The sequence below is a fragment of the Anopheles coluzzii genome, chromosome 2, assembly GCF_943734685.1.
Source record: "Anopheles coluzzii chromosome 2, AcolN3, whole genome shotgun sequence".
In the NCBI taxonomy this organism is placed as follows: Eukaryota; Metazoa; Arthropoda; class Insecta; order Diptera; family Culicidae; genus Anopheles; species Anopheles coluzzii.
The window spans coordinates 86,701,122-86,724,787 of NC_064670.1; the positions used below are offsets into that span (position 1 = coordinate 86,701,122).

Consider the following 23,666-nt stretch of genomic DNA (forward strand, 5'->3'; position numbering starts at 1 on the left):
GGTTCGATTGGAGTTAACTTAATTTATTCAATTTGCAGTGCAGAGCAGAATAATGAAGAAGGCTCAGTTATTTAGTGTAGTGTGCTGGACAAAAGAATGAATACAACTATTTAAAATAAAATTCAACTCCACTTCCGATATTGCTATACGATATTATATGGATTTGTTATTCGACTTTAACTGTAGGATATCTAACAGCTTCGCTTGAAGTACTAATTATTTAGAATGGTACATGTTAAGCTTATTAATAATATAATTTCCATCATGATTCGTTAGCATATTTTGTTCTCGTAAAAAACGCCAAAACAAACAAAAACAAGCATCAAACATCAAACAAAAAGATGTTGAACAAAAGTAAAAATAACCTAAAATAATTCATTATCATGTTGAATGTAACGATGAATTCATTTATAAATAAAGTTCTTTAAAGGCGTTCCACACCGTAAACCACGAACCCAATCCGCCAGTCGGTTAGCCATCGGGGGCAGAGTGCAACAATTATTTGCCAAACTCTTCCACGTGCGTTCCATTTAAACATCATCGCATCGACCACCGGAAATGACAGCTGGTGGAGCCGAGTTAAACGGAGCTGATAATTCGCGCTTTAACGCTGTGGAGTCGATTTTTCAAGCTCAACACACACACACACGTACAGACGCACAAATGCTGCCACGTGTTATGCTGCGGATTTGCTGCGTTGATGTTTGGCTACGCCATCGGCGCGAGCGATTAAATTGAATGATGCGCAGGCCCCAAAAACGGAAGCCCGAACTCACAGGGTGGGGAGACCATACCGGCTAAATTACGTCACGGGCGTGCAATAGCTGGGAAGGCAACCGTAGGTCGATTTCCGTTTTCCGGGAGGTCAAAACGAAAGGCCCGGAGGTGGTAACCCGAGGCATAATGAAATTAAAATCCATAGCTTCTTAGCAGCGCTGTGTTGCGCGATGCGTGCTTGTGTATGATGTTGCTGCAGCTTTTGTCTAAGCTCCTACTATTTTGCGGGTGGGGCAGTATTAAAGAAACCCGCCTGCTTTTGTGTCGGATTTATGGTTAAGATCTTGATTTTGTTGTTGCTGTTGTTTCTATTATTGTTGTTGTTGTCTTTGGTTTAATTTCAGACAGCTGTGTTTTGCATCGGAGAACCATAAAACTGGCGCGGCGCGTTTTTAAGCCCTTTTTTTGGTAATTGTGCGTATGGTTTTCTCTTCCTTCATACAGTCATCCTGCGCGGTGATTGATGTTTGTTTACGCGATTGTTTGCCGTGTCTTCGTGTTGGCAGTGTGGTTCATTATATTCCTTTTCTCCATGATCAATGGGTTCGTACAAAGTAGACGATCGTTTTATTATGTCGTTGTGATGGAAGAGAAAAAAGGAAGGTAAAACAACAAAAAACACACACACAAAACCACCAAGCTTTCCCTGCTACCGTAAGATAGATTAGCACAAAGAGCCGACTCGGCCCGAGATTGAATGGCGACCGGTAACAAGGGCGGTAATTTGCAGAATTTTATTTAATTAGGGGTTCTAGCTGAGGGGCATGTTCTTTGTTTGTCGATTAAATACTTAACCCCTTTAGCGATTTGGGAAGGACACTCAGCTATGTGTGCACGAGCATTCGCCAAGTGAGGTATACAATCGCGCGTCATGAAGGATCGGGCCAGGTGCTGCACTGCATGCATCAAGTAAAACAACGTTCTCCATGTTGCTTGCGTTTCAGTTCACAATGTCAAAAGTCAACCATGGTGACACACTTTGACTACGGTAGCAACCAATCAGAATGCTTTCTTACGTTGTGTTAGAGGGCTTTAAATTAGTCCTTTGCACAATGCCATCATAAAGCTGGGTAGTGGTGGATACAGACATTTTGCACAGCACTCAACAACACACGAGAAAACAGGGCCGCTACCTCTGCTGTGATTGTGATAAATTTACACTTCATTTTATCCAAATGAACCGAAACCGGAGAAAAAACAACTGCTAACCCATCCATTGGTAATTTGCTATAATGTGGGAACGATAATCGTTTCCTCAAACAAACAGGCACGGTTCCAAGGCGCGATAAGCGTAAGCGCTGTACCCGAGCCCCCGGGTGGCCGTGAATTAAAGTATCCCATAACCTACAATTTCCTTCCGAGCTGCGATAATTCATTCCGTCACGTTTAGTAGAAGAAAAGAGAGGATCAAAATTGGCGTGTAGAAGGAATCTAGGATTTGTTCCGCGCAGCGAAGCAAACAACAAAGCTTCGGAACTGCGCCGCCCGTACTGTTTGGTGGAGGCATGTTCGGGGCGACCCAAAGAAAAGGGTCCAAGTGCGCTCGCAATGAGCAGGTTAATTGAATTATAACATCGTGGGCTTGACGCGGCCGGCAAATGTGTTTGAAAATGAAGCGAAATTAATCATGACAGGATTTCATTTGGCGGCAAGTTGTTGTTTTTTTGCTCTTGCTCTTCGGTCATGAAGCGAAGAGAGGGTAGCATAAATAATAATGCTAACAATAGAAAAAGTGATTAGGAAGTAAACCTTTCCGGAAGTGTCTTAATAGAATTTACAAAGATTTGTGTTAAAACAGTTTATGTATAATTTTGACTCGAAACTTTTGTAATTCATACTAAATCAACAGACTTCAAATCAACAAATAGTTGTAAATATTTATCAAACGTAATTTTTTGGATGTTTTTCTTTTTTCAATTCCCTATGTTTCATTACATTCTTTTTCGAAATCGCAAAATAGGTTATCGAAATCCGTTCTTCGTTTGTTAACCCCGTAAACTGTCCTGGACATTACAATAATTCCAGTACACGAAGTTTGGCATGGCCCCAAGGTCTACTCAATCGCCAACGCCGTGTTCGCATATGATGACAATAAAGCTAGCGATAGGAATAAAATATTTATTGCTTTCCTTCATGGGCATTGACAGTACGACAGTACGGTACGAGCTACCGGCAGCCTTCGCCAACGCCAACCGGAGCTCTGTCGCTTCTTGGTAGTAATTCTAATTCATAAATTGGTCCTTTATTTTGTGTGTCCCAAATGTGCTCACATATGAGCGATGGGGACGTGAGTTTCGTTGTTGGAAAAAAACCCGCTGCCGACAAAGACCAAAGCGACATGCGTGCGAGAAACCATCCGTTTGCAGCCAGCAGACGAATAAGTCTATCAAATTTATTTGCACTTTTATTGTATCCACGCGGGGAACTCCCTCCCCGCAAACGCACGATAACTTTATGTTCGATTTTGTAAAAGTTGTGCAGAAGTTTGCTGTAGAAGACGAAGGGGCCGCCCTTGATGCGATACCAAGCAATAGGCAATAGGCGATGGGAGTTGGGAGGAGTAGCGAACAGTCGTTTCTTCAATTTATTCCCATATTTAATATGGAAATTCATAAAGATAATGCTAATAGTCATAACCGCGTGGCAGGCGGCTGGCTGGTTTCGCTGGGTGGAGATTTCCACACCACGCACTCCTCGGAACCTCGAGAACCCTACACACCCCCACTGGGGACTACCTAGCTAATGTGCAATGAGTGGCTTTTTATTATTATTACACCTTCACGCACGAGATGCCTGTTTTTCGAGGGAGCATATTTTTCCAACCTTAACCACCATAATCGACCCAAGTGACTAAAGGACTTTCCTGTGAACGTTGTGACACGATGGTTGTTTTCGTCGCTGCCGTCCACCAGGCACCGATGGACGGTTCGCTAATGAAATCAACAGCCATCCATCCATCAACCTTGTCCCGTGGTCAGTTTGATGGTTAGTCCCCAAAACCCTCACCACCAAACCAAATGTCCCGTTTGGGGTCCGATGTCGTGCTAAATCATAAGTTTCCTTTGGTTCACCCACTGTGCGGACCACAACGGCAATCACCAACTTTTCATATCTCCAGTGAAAGGTTGGTATTGGGGATGATGGCTAGCGAACGGTAAGGGCGGACCGGTTTCTCCATCCCACTTCTGCTGAACCGGAACCTTTGATAAACACGAAAATTAAATTTAATGATTTTTATTACCGAATGATTAGGAGCGAACATACATTCGCATTTGCGTGGTGGGTGTAAAGCGCAGAAAGGTGGAAAGGAAATTCTCGGTCCTAATCGGTGTCGTAAAAAAGCGCTTCACAGCAGGGCGAGGTCCCTTGGGTACAAAGCGTGACAGAAGTGGTAATTGTATTAAAGCTTGATTTTTGTTGTTGCTTTGTGTAGTAATAAGCTTACCACACTCATGAAATTACATACAAATTAGTCATTAATTTGAATATTGTTAAGCATCCATTCGTGTGCTTAAGTTAAGGAGTAAGACGATACGAAATCATGAAACAGTCACCCAAAGGTGCTGTACATTTGTGAAACGTAGACAATCTTTAGTTGTAATTTCACATGCTTTAATGTTGATAAAAGTTAGGATAGTTTTGAAGGAAGTCCATGCATATGACTCTTACTGTCTCCAAAGCAATCCAAGCTTCTTCACAGACCTCCTGTGGAATTAGTTCAATAAAAAACATGCATAACGTTCCCACCCTCCGGCCAGTCTTGTACTACCCGATTATTGCACGAATGTTTCGTGATTTATGAATAATCATTTTGTACGGCAAAACGAAGATGCTATTGTCCTTTTCGAAGTCAACGTGTTCGCATGCAAGCGTGCACATGGGCACACATTCGTTGGTGGTTGTGGTGGCGCGATCCTCTCCTTCCACATACATGGTAGTATTATGACCGCCGGTCGCAAGTAACTTCCACTGCCGGCATCCGCGGCATCGATTTGTGACCGCTTGCGTATTAAACTCCCATAAAGCGCTAGCGTGTAATAAAACAAAATGACACAGGAAAGTTATATCCTCCATTTGTTACGCTTGCCTGTGCCAGCGAAGCATGCAAAAGCGAACCATTTGGGAGGGAAATGGATGATGGAATTTCGATTTCAAATTGCAACGAACAAAAAAACCGACCCCGGTGTACGTGTGCTTACCTCAAAACATATTATTATTATACTTTTCCTTTTACACACATGCCGCCTCTCTTGACGTTCCCTCTCCCTCATTGGCATTGAACATATAAAAATCTCCCCCTTCGTAAGCTGGCTCCAAACAAGAACTGGGACAGAACATGGTGCACCAGAAACGATTTGTCCTGCAAATACCTTCGCATGCGAAGGAAAGCGAAAAAAAGCCCGAATCGCCCCGAATTGCGTAGCGAGTTCTCCGTTCCGTTCCTATCAGACGTTGTCATATTTTACCATAACCAAAATCAAACAGTCCCACCGGAAGCGACGTACATCGGCGCTACACACGTACGAAAAGACACGTGCAGGACCAACTGTTCCTTAGCTTAGCCGAAAGAAAGCAAAATCGATTCTCAACGTTGTGCGCTTTGCCATGTGCACACTTACACGTGTGGTAGGTAAACTTGTGAGCCTTGTACAGTGGGTGGGTTTTTTTCTTCGTTCTACACTGTACGCGTTAAATACTAACTTAAGCGCTGCTAACGAGCTTGGTGGGGTAATTTTATTAGCAACAATCACGCGCCCCCTCTTTTTCCTCGTGCCCCAGCTCGTGAAGGAAATGAGTAAATGTAAACGCTTTTTAGGCGATGCATGAATGCGCCAACGTGCTTACCAAGAAGAAAGGTTCTTGTGTTATTTCTTCTTGCTAATTTCATGATATCGTCCACGCAGCATTAGGTTCTGCTGCGTATGGTACGTAATCGTGATATAATAAAAACAAAGCTCTCCATTGTTCATTCAACAAACTTGTTCGATCGAAGATAAATATGGATTTTTATGATTGCAATTTTCACCATTGAATAATCAGTAAAATACGCTACAGTGCGCGAACATTGCTGTGTATACATGCAAATTAGCAAGCGCCAGTGTGCCATGCTTGAAGAAATGTACGAACAGTAAGCGGTATGTTAAATATTCGATAAAACGGCAGTTAAGCATCATAAACAGGCGACGTTAAGAGCACGGTTAATCGGTTTGATGGAGAGGTTAACTGGTGAGATTGTACAGGATATTTTATGAGCTAATTCCTATCGCACGAGCTTTATTTGTGACCAAAGATCAAGATTGATTATTTGATTCATTAACTTCAGACAAGAGCAATACCGATTCATTACTGCAACGATCATAGGGTTTGAATAAAATAAACTATCCTCATAAATACCTCAAAACCGCCCTGATATTAAACAAATTGTACAAATTTGATAATTAATTGTTCAGGTTATTTTGTATTTTAAACGGATACGAGTATGCAAACTTAATATTTTTATTCGATTCGGTTAAAATAAGTAAGAGTTTGCAGAGAAATATGGAGATTGTGGAGATGAATAAGTGTTTTTTATTCAGTCAGTATCAAGTCAGTGCTACTGTTCTTTTGAAATAATTGGTTGAGTTCTGTCACAGATCCAAAGTAATTTAAGCTACATGTCCGTTTATTTGTAATGCTTAAATGATATTAAACCGAAGCAAACGACCAGCAAATATATTTCAATTACAGTTTGCATAACAATAAAACCAGCCCGACCGGTTTGTTCCCGTCCATCCTTTTCGAACTAAAAGAACGGTCCCAACTCAACGACATACGAGCTAGTTCCGAAAGCCTTAATTGCTTTCGGTAGTTTTTAAATCTCCATAGCCACAACGCTTGAAACACCCCAAATACTTCGGGCTGTTCGGGCAGTGAACGAATAGTGCGGTTTTTTGGACGACGTTCCCAATCCCGTAAAGACTCACTCACGCAAACACCCTCTCTCTCTCACGCACACACACACACATTCACCCTGCTCAGTGCTGCCCTCGGCCAGCTAATTAAATAGCAATTTCCGTTCGCTCCACATTGCACCGCCGTCCCCCTGTTCCTGTAGCGATACCGGTGTGCGCTCGAAAGCGCGAACCAGGACTCGATTGAAACATAATTATGCGCTGCATTTTCGTCGTACCACCCCTTTTCACCAGGAGAGTGACAGGGTGGGGTATGCACATCGCTGCAGGTGGCCCATTAGGTCGGTGTGCCCGGTGTAGCTGTAACGGTGTCACTCGTATCGGGACTTTGGAATTAATTTTCCACCACCGCCGATCGGTCCGGCCCGGCGGGTCCGGTGCACCATCGTACCAACGGGGATGTCGGTGGCATCGTCCCGGGTTTACTTGCATCCTGCCCGATGGCCGCCTCTGAGTCTGCTGGTGACAGAGTGCGCGTACGGCGCACAAGGCGTTTGAACTGAAATCGAATGAGTAAATTAAATAATCAACGCCAAACCGAGCAGGACTTTGTTTCGGACTCGCTCTAGCACCTGCGCACCGTCCCGGTGGGTCGCTGAATCGGCAATATTGCCGTTCCTGCTGGACCGTTTGTGTCCACAGTTCGGCTTAATTGACACTACAGCAGTGGAAAAGTTTCGCCCGGCCAAAGGCACAAGAACCACGGGCAAGAGCGTACACACACACACATACACACGCAAACACACTCCATCGTTACCGTCCGTGAACGCGTTCATTAAAAGGAATAATTTGATTACCCGTCGATTAAGCGGTAAACCATTGTGCTACGTTCACTTCGACGGGGCCCGTACGATGCCGCAAAGCATCAGCGCGTCGAGTTTCCTCCAGCGCGCAACGGCAGCCATTTTCTTTTGCCGAGCATCGTACGATGTACGATGGCTACATCAAACACGGCTGGATGCTGCGGATCCGACCCACCGCGCTCCAAGCAATGGGAAAAACTCTCCAACCTTGCCGCTCGTTTGTGTATTCCGGTCTTATTCGCTCACCGCTATTCGCCTTTCGCTCGCACACTTTGATCGATTTTCCGTGCCATTTAATGTAAACCCCACAACTGCTCTATCATCAGCCCTGTTAGAAGCGGTTAGCAAGAGTAAGGGAGATGATTAACGCACGCCCCGATGCGCACGATTGCGCGAGACGAGCGAAGGATCTCGGTTTTGGGAGCGCCCTTTTTTCATGATTTTGTAACCGTTTGCTATTGTGGTTCAATTTACGAGACAAATTGGACCTATTGTCGGGATAAGATGTCGGTGCTAAGACGATGCTAAGTTCAGGAAGTTTTGGAGAAAGAGCATACCCCACACCCAAGCATAAATCAGAATATGTACAAGAAATGCCAAATATGAAAACGAGTTTGTACAATATGTGCTTATTTTTTATGTGTTAATTGTATACAAAATTTGAGAATAATTTGGATTTATTTCAGCAAAGTTTTAAACGAAATAAAAAGGCATATGTTAACCTATGAGGTACTCTTGTTTCAGCCCACTTGGTTTAACCTCCATCAACTCCTACCATGGAACACAAAAGAAAGCTCTCAGCCCACATCATTAGGCGTACCGTGACAAATGTCCTAATCTCTCATAATTGTGAGAGAAAACATGTGTTTTCCTTCGCGCAAAGCCGTTCGGGGAAAACCTCAAACATTGCACCCTTCACTCCGGCGACGGCGACGTCAACCAAATTGCTTCCCGGAGGGCAGACGGCGCGCGTGCGGCTGGCGTACAACCTTGCGCCTCTGCAGGCTCAAGTGCCTGCGGCAACGCAACCCAATAACCCGTCAAGCGTAATTTAATCTGGATTTGTCCTGCGTTCCGTTTGTTTGTCCCTTTCCAGGGCTGAGGTTTGGGCTCTTTTCTTATGCGTCGAGCCAAATAATCCCCCGCACACACCGCGCTCTCGGGTAAACAAAAAACAGACAAACGGTGGGATTAACGTTATGAAATTTTGTAAATCGCATTTCGCTCGATCGATCTCGTTAAATGAAGATATTGCGGAGGAAATGTGGAATCGAAACAAATAACCGTGAAACACCCCCGCCGTCTCCGGAGCCATGGGATACGCAAACGTTGAGATCTTCCGCCCGAGCAGTTAACGACAGGCGATGGTGGAAAAAAGGAATAAAACTTGGGTCAGATCTCGACTCGAACAGAACGGAAAAACACATTCCATCGAGACGAGTCTGCCCAGCCGGCACGAATGCCCAATGAACGTGGGCGTCATGGCTCCGCAACAGAGACGAGCGGGCAGGGACGGAGTCGGATTATTCAATTTCCCGTTCTCCGTTTCGATCCGAATGTCCTCGCGTGCGGCCGGGGTGAGAAGAAATTGGATCCATCTTCGGCATTACGTAGCTCCGCGTCTTCTGATCTTTCGATTTGATTGACTTTTTCTGTTGTTTCCTTCCTCCAGCAAAGGATCCATTCTGTTTCGAGATTCTCCCTTTATTTTCCTGTTTGAATTTCCCGCTCGCCCCCTTCCCCGGTGTGCATCTTTCTATTCTCGGTTCGGCGGCTGTATTAATAGCAGCTTTCCTTTACCTGTCCGAATGGGATGCGTAGGGATGAATGGAAAACCACTTGACAGATATCTCAGGCAACTCGATAAGATCCGATCACGTCCCTGCGATGCGCGCGCTAGAATTGGAGAGCAACGCGTACGCGCAGCCACTCACGTGACAGTGACAGCTCCGCTAATTGTAATCCGTTCTTCGATAGACAAATAGCTGCTAAATTACTGGGGCTTCGGCAGAAACGCGGGAGGGATTTACCGACCGTCCCCACCCGCCAGTGGTGGGTTTGAGTGATGGAAGCAGATTACATCGAAACGCCCGCGAGTCGCCCGTGTCCCACGCGTGTTCCTCCGGGATGCATCACACGCGGGAAAACGGTAATGATGTTGCGCTTTCGGGGGTTTTTGGCTGCCCGTAATCTTCCTCGTCTCCATGTAGGCCAACAAAAACGCTCCAATTAAGTGTGTAAATTAACAACTAATCAGATTTCTCGAAACGATTGATTAAGTGCGATTTTGCTTTCGGCGTTAATTGGTGACACTTTTATTGATTACCGCATTGGTGGTGTTAGTGATCGGGTGACAGTTGTTGGCTGCTGAATTGTAGCATTGCATGGTAGAGCATGTTTTGGATCTTTGAAAAATAGTTCTTTTTAATAGTGCTGATTAATCAATCATTTTTAGTTCCTAAAGTTGTTAATGAAATTGTTCAACCACTTTTGAAGTCATTATCATTCGCAATTTATTTGTTTTGGTAAAAACTTGAAGATTTTATGGAATTTATGGAATCTTAAGCACATGTTTAAGGGCGCACATGATATTTTGGATTTCTTATGTGGTGTTATTAACCATTGTTTATTACAGAATGAAAGATGATGCGTACAAATGAATATTTCAGAATGAAAGATTATTCGTTTTTTATAAAGTTGTGCTATTTTTTTATATTTTTATCAATTATTTGGGTGATAAAAATAGCATATACACTTACATCAAAGTTCATGTAACGTTGTTAACTAGTAACAAAGCGTTGCAAACATATTTATTTTTTGTCCAAAGCTACAACAGTGGAACGATGTTTATCCAGGCTCATTGGGACTCGACTTCGCCCGGATACTCGAATAACAAGGATAATGGGTTAAAGTGTGTTTTGGTAAAACCTATCCATTATTTGTCAACTTCAGTCTTTTCAATGAGAATATTTGAAATTTACGATTAATTTTAGCATGTTTTGTTATGACAATATGCTTTGATAACGGTTTGATAAAATATCCTCCTCACCACGCAATTTGATCTTTGTATTAAAATCTAATTTCTCAACAACATGAATAAACGGACAGCCAGATAAAAGGCATAAACCCGCATAAACGGCGTTCCTCTGTATTCTGTAAAAAAATATTACTGCGTCAATAGTTTAAACTAATGATCGGTAACTCGGAATGAAGTCGTGGATCCACTCCGACTCCGATGCTCAAAATATGAATCTGACTTCGGATCTTAACCGGGTTCCGGGCGATTCCAGACTAGTCCGAATGAGTCCGGTCGAGTCCGAATCTATACGGATGATTCCGGATGTGTCCGAATGAGTCCGAGGTTTGAATGAGTTCGGATCGATCCGACTCCGGAAAAAATGGTATTTATCCATCACTAGTTAACTAACACAGTTAACTTAACACACTATTAATGTTTTGTTAAAGAAGCAAAAGTCGTACAAACTTTCCTCGAAAAGTGTGGTTTAGCAAGGTCATCCTTTCAGGTTGGAAAATAAACAAACAACCACGACGAAATATGCAACGAGTTCGCGGTTCTTGTGTTTGCTGTTTTCTATGGTACACACATTTTACTTCTGCAACGAACCTACTACAACATTGTATTTTTATTACTTTACGCTCGGTAGAGTATAATTGCAAAAGTATAGTCCTTCTCGCACTAGCAATTCTACCATTAGACGATGGGCAAACAAGTGTGTCACCAAATCTCGTGTCACGCAGACATAATGCCCACCGTGTAGTCAACTTTATATGTTCATCTTATACCGTACAATGACAGTCCCGTTCGCAGACTGTCACGCAAATGGGGCGACACTAATTAATTTAATTATTTCAACTAATGTGAACTATTTGAAGATGCTATCTAAAGTGTGCCGTTCAGCACAAACCCATACTGCTCAACCGACTGACTGCCGGCACACTACTCCGCACTGCTGCCGAGAATTGCTTTTTATCATGAGAGACCATTAAAACAACCTTCGACTCTCCGCCCTCTCTCCCCCCTCTGCTCTAACAGCCCAATGTGCAACTCCTTTCGCATACGCATTTTCACGCTGGTGAAATGTGAAACTTTGTGTCGCTTTTTATTTGGGGTAGAGCGTAAATGGGAAAGCGGATAAGGGACAACTTAATTGCAAGTTACACCGTACGGGTCGGGTCCGTCTGGTTCGTTTGCTGCTAACGCTGTCACAACCAGGTCCGCCGTCACAAACTGAATGGCTAGGTGCTTCGATTGCGTTTCCGTGATCGCGCTTGAATGTGATTATTTATGACTATTTAATTACTGTGTCCTTTAACCGATTAAATTTTGATTTCATGCTCCGCTCGCCAGACCGTTCCCGCCGTACACCTGAGGGCCAGGGTCGGTCGATAATGGTCGCAAATAAAAGCGCAATAACAGACGTGTATCGTGATCAGGACGGCATGCACCACCAGTACCATCGTTATCCCTTTCTAGCGCTGTCCCTAAGCAAACAGAGCTACACGAAACCGACCATCGAGCGAGGAATGTGCATGTATAAACAGCAGTTTTTTTTTTTGTAAGCGTCCCACTAATTGCTGCACTATCAAACACTCATTGCAGTCCATCGTCGGTGGTGGAAATAATTGAAAGAAAGTCGGCACATGTGCATCGTGTGTTTCTGTACGGTTCCATTTCCTGGAATCGTTCTCTAGTTTGTTTTTTGCTTCCTGAGGCCGCCGGGTCGGAGTGGTGCACTTTTTCAATTTTCATAATGGAGGTTTTGCATACAATGCAACCTGGAGCCTTTTGCATTTTCCAACCAAATGGTGTAGGGGTCTAGTTGGTGGCGTTCGGTAGGTGGAAGCTCTTTGGTTAGCAGAAATTAAATCAAAGCTCAATTTAAATTAAATTAAACTCAATTGTGCTTCGGCTTAATCGTGATTGCTAAACGATGTGAAGTGGTCAGGGACGCGTGTCGAAGCGGCATGAGCAAACTTCCCACTTTTTTCCCCTCCCCGCTAATGCACTCCGCTGGCTGCATGAAGGAAAAAAGCTTTTTCTATGCACCAATCGAGACCCCATCGCATGCACATGCACCGTATTTGCGTTGGCTTAATTGGCTTTGCGGGGTGTCCTGTGGATCCTTTAGGGCACACTACCCCCAGTTCCGTTACACGGGGGCCACATAGTCGAGAGAAAGAGGCAACAAATAAATAAAACCTGCAGCCAGGTTTTGGTTGATAACAGGGGTCAATTACCGTGTTATTTTTCCTTCCTTCTCAACCCGCGCACCCGCCACACGGTTGCTGTAAGCTGGGAAATATAATTTGTTATAATTGTTTCGGTATCTATTATGCTAATTTGACGTGACAGGTGAGCGATCGATCGCCCCACTGACCGCACTGAACACCCAGGCTTACAGGCACTGGTAGCGGGAGGAGCGTTATTATTCAAATGATTCCAAACGAAAGGGACAATCGATATATTACGTTACGCTCTGCCCAGCTCCCGGGTCTGTCCAGCTCATTTGGAGGTAATTTTTAATTGTGCCATGGTCGAGGCAGCGCCCGCAGAACACAATCGCTTATCGACTGTGATTGATCAATGCAGCGATGGTCCGGATGGGAGGGTGGAAAGCAGCGGCAGGGTATGTAATTAAATTTCCCTCCAACAAAACAGTGCCCACTGGCCGCCACCCTTTGCCTGCTGTATCTATTTAAAGAGCATAAAACAGCATTACTCATCAGCCATAATTAATCATTATCACCAGACAATGCATACAGCGAACGAGAGCGGACGTGCGCGCGTAATGATACAACACCTCAGCTCGACGAGCTTCATCATTAGCAAAAGACGCACCGTAGCTTTTTTATTCTGAATGTTAGTTGTACACGAAGGTCCGCAGAGCAAAAGACAAAAATCACAAAGCCCAATTAACCACAACCGTTAGCCACACACGGGTTAAAGGGGAGTGAAAAATATGATTGCATCTACTAAACCGGTGAATATAAATCAAAAGTGTACATCTAATGGCTCCTTATTGAAAATAGAACTATTCGTGACTTTTGGAAGTTCTTCTTATTTTCGTTTTCGTATCTGCTCTGCTTGCTGGAATGGTGGCGTTGAAAGAAGAAACACCCATAGGCTTGTGCAAACAATACCAAACAATACCAAGTGTAACAAAACACCAGCGCGAATGAATCGCATGCCCCGACATCATTCGTCACAATCACTAAACGATTTTTGGCAGCGACACCGAGATTGAAATTGCTTTTTACCAACTTTTGAAGCTCAAATGGCTTTTTGAAAGAACATCGGGAGAGAGAGAAAAAAAACACACGCAGCACACTGTTACTCACTTTTAGGACATTTTCACACAACAACTTCACACCCACCTGAGCTCGGTGGAGTTGTTTGCTGTTCGGTGTGATTTTACGACCAAAATTGATGTTCTTGCTTTTTCATCCCATGCCTGACAGTTTCGTTTAGTGTAGGCTGTTTTTTATTATTTTTCGTTCTATAGTGAATTGTAAAACGTGACGATATTTCTTTCGTTTTTTTGCTACGCCTCGGCACATGCGCGCCCGGTCTACCGTTTGGCCAAGCGCTGGTAAATTGAATTTGAATAAATAACATTCAACCAAAATTGGATTATGTCTTTTTTCTAGTTGCAAAACGTGAGTGAGCGAACCTGAAGCGTGGCATTCGATCAACACGATGGTTGATTTTTTGCTTTTTTCTTCTTCCGATCATACCCTTAGCCGCCTTTTACCTCGCGTAATTCAGGATCCTACGACACAGGAGATGGGAGTGCTTTCAGCATCAATTTATTGCATGTCGTTGACCGTGGAAAGTAAATATTCGGCCGTATCGGGGTGGTCGTTCGTTCCCGGGAACGTTCGCCGCGACGCTCATTTTCACTCATTTCATAGCCCTCTATGATCAAAAATTAGAAAACCGTCTAGGTTTTGTTCTGTCCAATCTAGTGGTACAACCCTGTCCACTCATGAGCGACGAACGTTCTTCGACGAACGACCACCCCGATACGGCCGATTGTTTTGCCACAACACATCACGCAGAAAAAAGTGACAGTACTAACCACGCTTCGAGCTTAGAATGGGATCCGTTTGGCTAAGAAAATCCTTGTCCAATGGGTGTTGTTAAACTTTTCAAAGTCAGTTTAAAAATTGACTCATGAAACGAACCAGGCAGCGCCGACCACGAGTTAGTGGTTTCTGCCCGGGTTCGTTGAAGAACGTGCCTCCCGACGTGCACGAAGAAAAACGACACGTGTGTTGCAGAAAGGGGAAACGAAAATTAATTCGGTGCGATTTCTACTCCACCTTCTCTTCGGACCCCGTTGCATCGGCAGCCGGAATGCGCTCTTTGTGCAAACCCACGTGACCCGTGAGTGAGTGAACCGAGAATGGCGGTGGATAATGTTTCCTGTGACGAAACGTCACTTTGAGGTTATGTTCCGGTGAAACGCGAAATTCAATTTCACTTCCACAAACAACTCCGCTGCCATTCCCGGCCCGCTGAAGCCAAGTGCTGCGCACGTGTGTGTGTGTGTTCGTCTGTGTGAGTGCCAGTATTGACTAAACAGCTCCATCACCAGCACCTTCCAATCGCCAACATCATTCCAAACCCCAATCCCAAAAACCGACTACCGCTCGCTCCCGTTTTTTCACACCCGCCCGTTCCATTTCCAGCCGATGGAAGTGGGATAGTTTTTCCTCAATTTGCCGGTATTGTTGCTCCACTAAATTGCAAATCGCGAACATGTCCCGCGGAGTCACTTTAGCCGTAGCTTTCCCCGTACGGTTATTATCCTTGACAGTAGTGTACACGGGGCGCCACACTCTGATGCGACCGGGTGCATCCTTTATGCTTGCGGTGTAGCTGTCACTTTACGTGTACGTTGGAGCATTCACTTTTTTTGTTATTTTTGTTTCTTGCCGACTACATCTAGAGGCTTTGATGGAGTGAAAGTGGTGGAGTGGTCCTTCCGCGTACATTATTGTCAATCGAGTTTTACAGTGGTTGTGCGTGCGAAAAATATCATCTACGTGCGTTTAGCTGGGGTTGGTTTAGATAAGTAACATTGACGGTATAAACGCTCCAAAACTGAATCTTTCTCTTGAAAGTTTGGCTGGAAGTGTAGGTCAGTTGTAGGTTCAAGATATGTCTTAAAGCTAAGGAATGAAAATTAATGTGCAATATTTCATAAAATGATTTGCAAGACACTTCGACATCAAAAATAATCAACAACAAATATCGAGATTTGCATAAAATAATTATGCACATCAAATAAAGTAAAATCATAAAGTCAAGTTATTATTTCACTCAAATTAGCCCCTAAATCTGCTTTGATTTTGTAATCCAGCGTGTGTTTAAACGATTGATTCAACCGGCCGACTTGCCACATTGCAAAGAAGGTTGAAGGAGGGTTGACCTGGTTTGAAAAAAAAACGAACCTCTCAAACAGTGCGTCAACGCGCCGGGAGTTGACACCGGAAAATATTGACAGATGCATGACGAGTCCTCTCTTCCCGACGTGCGACTTCGATAATGAGGGTGTTTGGCAAGTGGTTGCGTCCCGCTGGAAGAGTTTTTAATTTTCGCCCAAATGTTCGGTGAAGTGTTGTTGTGCCAGCATCGCTGGTAGGTGGTTGTTCAAACTCAATTATAACAGTGCCAGGCGTGGGTTTGTGGTGGAAATGAAAATTGGACCATTCAATGGAACATAAAAGTTTGAATGAATTATAGAAACTAATTATCACACTTTTTTGAGAAAATTTTAAAACAGGTGAACAATTTTTGAAACATGAAAAACATGTAAATCTTACATGTACTTTTTACAAATCAACCATTTTTAGAGGCAAGTAGCGTCCTAGTTTATACACTGTCTTTACCTCGTAAGAGAGCTTCCAAGTCAGTAGTCTGATTTAACTCCGTCGTAACTCAAACCAAACGTAAAAATACAAATTGATTGACCCTCCTCCTACTAACTGGCTTACATAGTTGGTGCCTCATTAGGTGCACAATATAATAGGAAAACGTCAAAACGCAACAATTACAAAAATTTCAATCAAACGCGGCATAATCGTTCCCTTCCTTAGAGTGTGTATTAATAGACCAAATATGACACCCCTTTCGGAGGGAGTATACCAAGGGCTGTTGCTGTCCGCCGGCACCCCAAGGCTCGAACCAAACCTCTCCCTCGTGTAATCGTATTCATATGATGGTAAATTGAAAACTCAATTACCGCTGCGATTTACCAGCCACGGGCAACCCCGGAAGTGGCAAGCGGACAGCAAAAGCAGTAGGAACAACGTGCACAGAAGGCTAGTGGCACTGACCTCGTACCCACGTACTCACTCCTACATCGATCAGACAACCAGGAGTGTGCACACTTCGCATCGCTTCTAGGCGGCAGACCTAAGGGGGAGAAAAGCCGCAGGCATTTGCAAGATGACAAAATAAACAAACCACTACGCAAAAACGGAGGGCGTAGCTCATATTTTCGCCCTTTTCTTCCCTTTTTTGTTGTTGTCCGATCCTGTAAAAAGCGAGACGTAACGAGATGATTCTTTATTGTATCTCGTTGAATATGATTGGTAACGATTTTGGGCGATATGGCCCGGAGCCCGGTCCGGCCTACTCCAGATGTTTGTCAAAAATCCAAACCACTACAGATGGTGGTACAAAACGAAGCGTCAAATGTAAGAAAGCTATTCATGGTTCTATTCCGGCCGTGCTTGAGATGCATTAATGAAACAATATCCTCGTTAGACACCTACCTGTACCCGTACTTCCGGCAAATTCACTTTCATCGCCAGCTCCTCACGCGAATAGACGTCCGGATAGTGGCTCTTTTCGAAGGCTCGCTCTAACTCGTGCAGTTGATAGGTGGTGAAAGTGGTCCGATTTCGACGATGCTTCTTTTTCGAGCAATTATCATCACCACCTAGAACCGGGTCAAGAAACAAAAAAGCGTCAGAACAATGAAGGCCATGTTACATAGCGCAGATTAAAAAATGTGGAGAAGAAGATAATAAACGATTGCTAAAATAAAACAGAAAAACCTTCCATCTTACCTTCATCGTCACTGCCCGAGCCCACCTTTTCGCCCTGTTCGCTGGACGTAGTTTGATTGAGCTCTTCGCTGGACGCGTAACTCACGCCACCGTCATCTGCACCCTTGTCCGCACCACTGTCCGCCGACTGTCGGTGCGGATTGTAGTCGTCCGTCCCCGCATTGGTCCCGGCAGTCGTCCCGTGCTGCCCGGACGATGGCGATGTCTGTTGCGGATGTTGTGATTGCGAAAGGTGTTGTTGTGTCTGCTGCTGCTGCTGCTGCTGGTGAAGAACTTGTAGCTGTTGGTGGTGATGCTGCTGCTGCTGCTGTTGCTGTTGATGATGATGATGGTGCTGTTCCGCTTCGTAAGCTGCAGCCTGTCGGGCCCGCAGCTCGTCGAAATTTTTCATATAATCGAAACTATTAGCCCTAATTGATTTATCGGCTGACTCATGCAGCTTATTATATTTGTTAATGGAGCTGTCGGACGTCGGATTGCTTTCGGAGCCGTCCGGCAACAGGACGCCGCCGTCGCCATTTCCGCCATTGCCTCCGGGCCGATCCTCACCATCCCTCGTGCGGTCGTATTTGCGCTTCAGACTCCCGCTGCCATTACCACTGCCTGCGCCGGTTGGGGATGAAAGATTCTCCTCGTACTCGCCGCCGCCAGATACACCACCGCCTGCCGAGGTGCCCGTTCCGTCCTCTGGGGGACCTTCTGGTCCGCCGCGCATACCAGCCGCGTAGCCGAGCGATCGATAGTTGCGATCGATGAAGTATTTGTTCGTCTCCTTGAGCGTCTTCATGTACTCGAGCTCGGCCAGGGAGGGATGCGGTGGCTGCTGCTGGCCGAGGGCAGGATGCTGCGCATGGTGCAGCGCAAGCTGATGCTGTGACGGATGCGTCGGCGAAGGCAGTTGGTGGGGAAGGTGCTGCTGGTGTTGCTGCTGCTGCTGCTGATGCAAATGCTGCTGAAGGTGATTGTGCGCATGGTGGTGCTGGTGGTGGGCTGCATGCTGATGGAGGTGAGGTACGGCCGGCGGGTGTTGGTGATTATGATGATGATGCAGATGATGGTGCGACGGTAGCTGATGATGGAGCGCACTCTGGGGCGACGACGGTTCGAGGGAGCTGGCCGCCACGAGGTCCAACGATTTGATGTGGCTCTGGTAATTGGCTAACTGTTGCTGATACTTGTCCGGGCTCGAGGGACTGCCGAGACCGTAGGTGGCGGGTAGCTGTGTTTTCGCCATCATTTGCTGCTGATCGCACAGCTTGATCTGGCTAAGAGGGGATGCGCTGAGATCGGTTGCATCGCTCGAGTCTCCTGCGAACAAAGGGCAGGGTAGCGAGATAAGTTGAATCATGATGGGTACCAACCATTTTGAGTGCTTTATGATCCTGCACCATGCTAAATCCTACTGGAGCTACTAGTAAATTGAAAAAAGCTATAAACTATTAAACACACAACAGCAACAACCACAACGTGAAAGGTCAACATAAAAACAAAACGTAATAAAAAGCTGACACAATTGATTAAAGTTTGCTACACCATGCGCATCTCATGGTTAGTAAAAACATTGGTTAAGCCATGCCAAATCATATCGCAAAACAATCCCCAAGTCATCTAGTTATGTTTTCAATCGTACAAGAAGTCAATCTAATCGATGTGTTTATTCAATTAGCTCAATCAATTCCGGATTCTGACTTTTCGTCTGAAGTCCAATTAAAGATGGCGCATAAGTGCTTCAACAATCAAGCTTTTGTTTATGCAGGCTTTAAATCCAGTCAGGCAAAAGCTATTAATCTGATGAGATGAGCAAAGATGGTATTGACCAAGTAATGCTCTAACATTTGAAGCAGCATAATTCGATAGTGATGAAACACTGCTTAATAACTAGCTACTCATAAAATAACTCATCAAATCTAATCACAATATATAATTCAGCTCTTAACGTCAACAGCTCATTAACTCCGAACTATTATATGTTACTTTTTCGTTATTCTGTATGTACAAGTATACAACACCACATACATACCGTAATAAATGTGCACCAACCAAAAACATCAACAAACAAAATGCGATTCCGATCTCCGTTTACCGTATTGCCCTTCGTTTTACCAAACGCAAAACAGGTGCGAATTGCTTCTTAATCGAAATTAGGCAAACAAAACACATAATAAGTTTCAAACTGGTCATAATTTTTTGACTAACTTGTATCGCGTGTCTGCCCAGTTACGGTGGGCACGAGCAGCCAGGCAAAACAAAGCGTAAAACTAAATTCCATCACACGGCACTGTAGCGTGCGGAAGCATAGAAATCATGGAAATGGCTTAACACACGAGCATGGCGTTCGAACTTGTGTTTTGGGGAATTTGTTTGTAACCTTTTTTACTCCCATTCAAAAAAGCCGCTTTCGCGGGTGTTTCTTGGAATTAGTTTTCGGGCATTCTTAATTCTACCCCCACTGGCACCGACCCTAGGCGTACCCACGAGCACGTGCCTCGCTACATAGTAAACTGTTGTAAAAGAAACTCCTTCTTCTAGGACCCAAAAATAACGAAATGTAATTTACTAGCGTTAACGGGGTGAATTTGAGTCCCGAGCATTGCGATTTTGTTTTCGGCAAGCAGAACGGGAATGCAACCCTTTGTAAATAATCGCACCTCGTTCGGTAGAAAACTCGCGAAAAAGTGAGTTATTTTTGACAAATTAATTACACACGGGAAACTCGCATTCATTTGCACGGCAAAGTGATCAGTTTTGTGAAGCCATGAAACAGTCAGGGCAAGTATGAGAGGGAGGGATGGTAAGACACTGCTCAAGTTTTCCGCTTAGCTGAGCCTACCCTGCGTTGCCTTCTTTTGTCAGACCATTCTTCCCTGGCGTGGTGGCAAGCTTTGCATGTCAAAGTGTCATAACGCTACGGTGTGGGGAAATTGTATGTGCTTTAGTTTAATGGGTAACAGAGACCCCGACATTTTCGTCGCGGCTTCATTATCTGTTCCCTTTTTGTAGGATAGCGATCGACCCCTCAGTGCTCGTTTGCCCCACTTGCTTACCGCTTCGTCCGGACTCCTTGCTTTTCCCATTTCCCTCACATATCGGTCGTGGCAAAGACAACCACAAAAAGCGACCGGTGTGCACGTTCTCGAATGGTTGAGAATGAGCCGGAAAACCATCGATAGGAAAACTGAGTATAGTGAGGAACCGCTGACTGCTCGGCAGTCTAATCTAAATTGTGCTCAAATTCAATTTAATTGAGAGTGATTTAACGTTCATGATTTAGTTGTCGCTTCTAATTCCCGCGTGCCACCGCTACCGGTTTAGTGCAAGGTGGGGAAGGAAGGAAGGAAGCAAAACCACTGACGTGCGTGTTAACTGTCCTTTGTGCTAGGGGCGACAGCAGGCAGTGTTTAGATTGATTCCATTTCGAAAGGGAAGAAGCCGGTCGGCAACCGGTCGGTGGGGATCGAAACGAAACGCCCAAAACGATATCAAATGCAATCCATTAGTGGAAGTCATTGTAAATCTAGTGTTAACATCATGCAAGTCAAATGATTGTGGTGTTTTTTTCACTCTTCCTCTCTGTCAGGGTCCTGTTTTTGGTCGCATTATCCAGTGCCTATGTTTTTGTGTCAGTGTGTGCCCAAACTGGTGTAAAGAACGTGGCGTGCTCGCCATCAAATGCCGTTGACGACGACAGTTTTCAGATACAGCTCACAATCCAGTACAACTGCACTCTCCCTCTCTTACTCTCTCTGTTGCTCTCTTTCTTTGATTCCGAGTTATTTTGGTCTCTTTTTGTAATAGGATCAGTTTCCCACCAGGGCCAAATCCCAGCCGAAGGGGACATAGTTTCGAGGGTTTCATCCATTTTTTAACTATTACGAGACGAATGTGCTATCTTGATGGACTGTCAATATATCGTTTCACTATCAAGTCCCAGACTCGTGCTGTAGCGATCATTGAGATCCAAATTGACAGGCGCTCCGTCACGAACCATCCATTCGGAGCATTCGGTTGAAACTCGTTATATCAACCTGGGACGTGGTTGAAAAGCAAAACTAGCGAAACTTCGACCGGGAAAAACATATCCCCCAAACGGGGACATAGTGTTGTCAGTCCAGGAACACCTTCAAACTGGTGAAAAGGCTTTGAAGGATGATCACACATGGATTACGGGATGTGACACAATGATAGGTTAGATTACCTTCGAGCAAATAGAGAAAGATAGAATAGATATGAACAATCTGCAAGTTTTTCTGTTCTTTTATCCAATCAAATATTAGACAACAACAAAACATAATTTATATTTAGTAACCAATAACCCCGATACTGGAAGAGTTAAAACTAATTAAATAGTTTACGCTTTTTACACGCTCGCTTACATTGGAAACGGTTTCCTACGTGAATAATTAGTACGATGGCAATTGGTTGCTAAACATACGTACATTAGTCGTCTGTTTATAGCATCTACTGCAATGCAAGCTGCAAGTCATTTTTGTTCCCACCTTTTACCGACCATCTCTCGCTTATTGCTTAATGCAATTCCAGTGAGAGGCAAACCCAAACATCCAAACTAGACAACTCCGTCAAGGATCGGAACTTGATTGTTGATTAACATCTCCAAACGTCACTGTCTAAAGCGACTCGGCACGGCAACAGCGGCGGCAAAAAGGTGCTGCCACAAACGAATAAAACACCTTCCAGTTGCTTTTAAAGGGGACTTTTATGTCATTCCTGCCAGCGAGAAGGATGAAAAGAGGATGGTATCAAAACTACGTTACCCATCCGTTCTATTGCTGGGCGGAAAGTGAAGAAATGGAGCTAGGGCTTGGGACGACTGGTGCTGCAAGCGTCTGTGTGCTTTAACATTTCCAAGGACTCATTTTTAACGAAGACAAAGAGGGAGAGACACAGAGAGAGAGAGTGAGTTAAACAGAAGGAATACTTTAAGCCCTTGTTCGCATCTAATTTCTAATAATATGCTCGTTGTTTCTACACGGGATTAAAAGGGATAAAAACATGCATTTAACGTGTGGCATAAATTGATTCCTATCGAGACGTACTGATGCTTGTTCATCTTGGCAAACTCGCTCCAGCCAATCAGTGTCTGACGATCACAATCCTACGTTAAAAAGTACATTCTGCTGCACTCAAGTAATGATCTTGCATGACCTTTTTTTTAATGCGCATAATTACTCTCATGTTTAAAAGCGTCCATCATCTATCTAAAGTTTTCAACACATAGCGATTACCACAAAGGTGGTGAGAACGCGATGGCAATGCTGCTAGATTATCTCTTAGAAAGTGAATGCTTATTAGGAAAAATCTAAATATTTAACTAATTACTTGCTATCACTGATAACAATGTATGATTAGTTCATTAAAGAATAACATTAATCATTCATCGTTTAATAGTGAAATTTAACGCCGGGTTACTTAGAAATTACAGTTCAATACGACGAAGTTACAGGATAACGAGGAAGAAGTTAACAAAGAATACTACTATGTCGAAATACACTATGTATAAAAAAGGTTTTTCCAAAACATATTGCAGCTTTAATGAAACTATAGGAATCAATGACAACAACAAACACACTGAGGCTTGTATCCGTGTTGTCGCAGAATCCGGACGAGGTCGATGAGCCCAAATAAACAGTGCTCCGCAATATAAATTAAAAAATCAATAAATACAGCGTAGGAAATTCATAAATATATACTCTCACCCAGACGATTTGCTAGAATGTCGCAAACGAAAGAAAGAAACCCCGCTGACAGGCCGGTCACAGCAACAGTCACGAGACGCCAGATCCAGACGTCACGATAACCTCCAGCTACTTTTGATTCAATTTGTTTTCCTAATTAATACCTGCATCCGCATACATCCGGCACGAAGCGGCATTACGAAACGCACGTGCTAGAGCTTTACCTATCGCTATTGTAGCCAGCTAAACAAATTCCCTCATAAATGTTAGACTTTGATTAATTGAGCTAGAGTGAAGTGTCCGATTAGCATTCACTCGCAACCACTGTATAGTTTCCAAAC

At 44.2% G+C, this 23,666-nt stretch overlaps 1 protein-coding gene across 2 annotated transcripts in view; it reads right to left on the minus strand.

Moving 5' to 3' along the window:
- The window catches only part of LOC120951419 (retinal homeobox protein Rx), a 46,208-nt gene that overhangs the window by 15,181 nt on the left and 7,361 nt on the right, over nucleotides 1-23,666 (minus strand). For both annotated transcript variants that reach the window (XM_040370120.2, XM_040370119.2), the window contains exons 3-4: nucleotides 17,633-18,940; nucleotides 17,336-17,502 (exon numbers count right to left, since the gene is read on the minus strand). In XM_040370120.2, coding sequence (XP_040226054.2) covers nucleotides 17,336-17,502; nucleotides 17,633-18,940 — 1,475 coding nt within the window. The remainder of the gene's footprint in view (nucleotides 1-17,335; nucleotides 17,503-17,632; nucleotides 18,941-23,666) is intronic.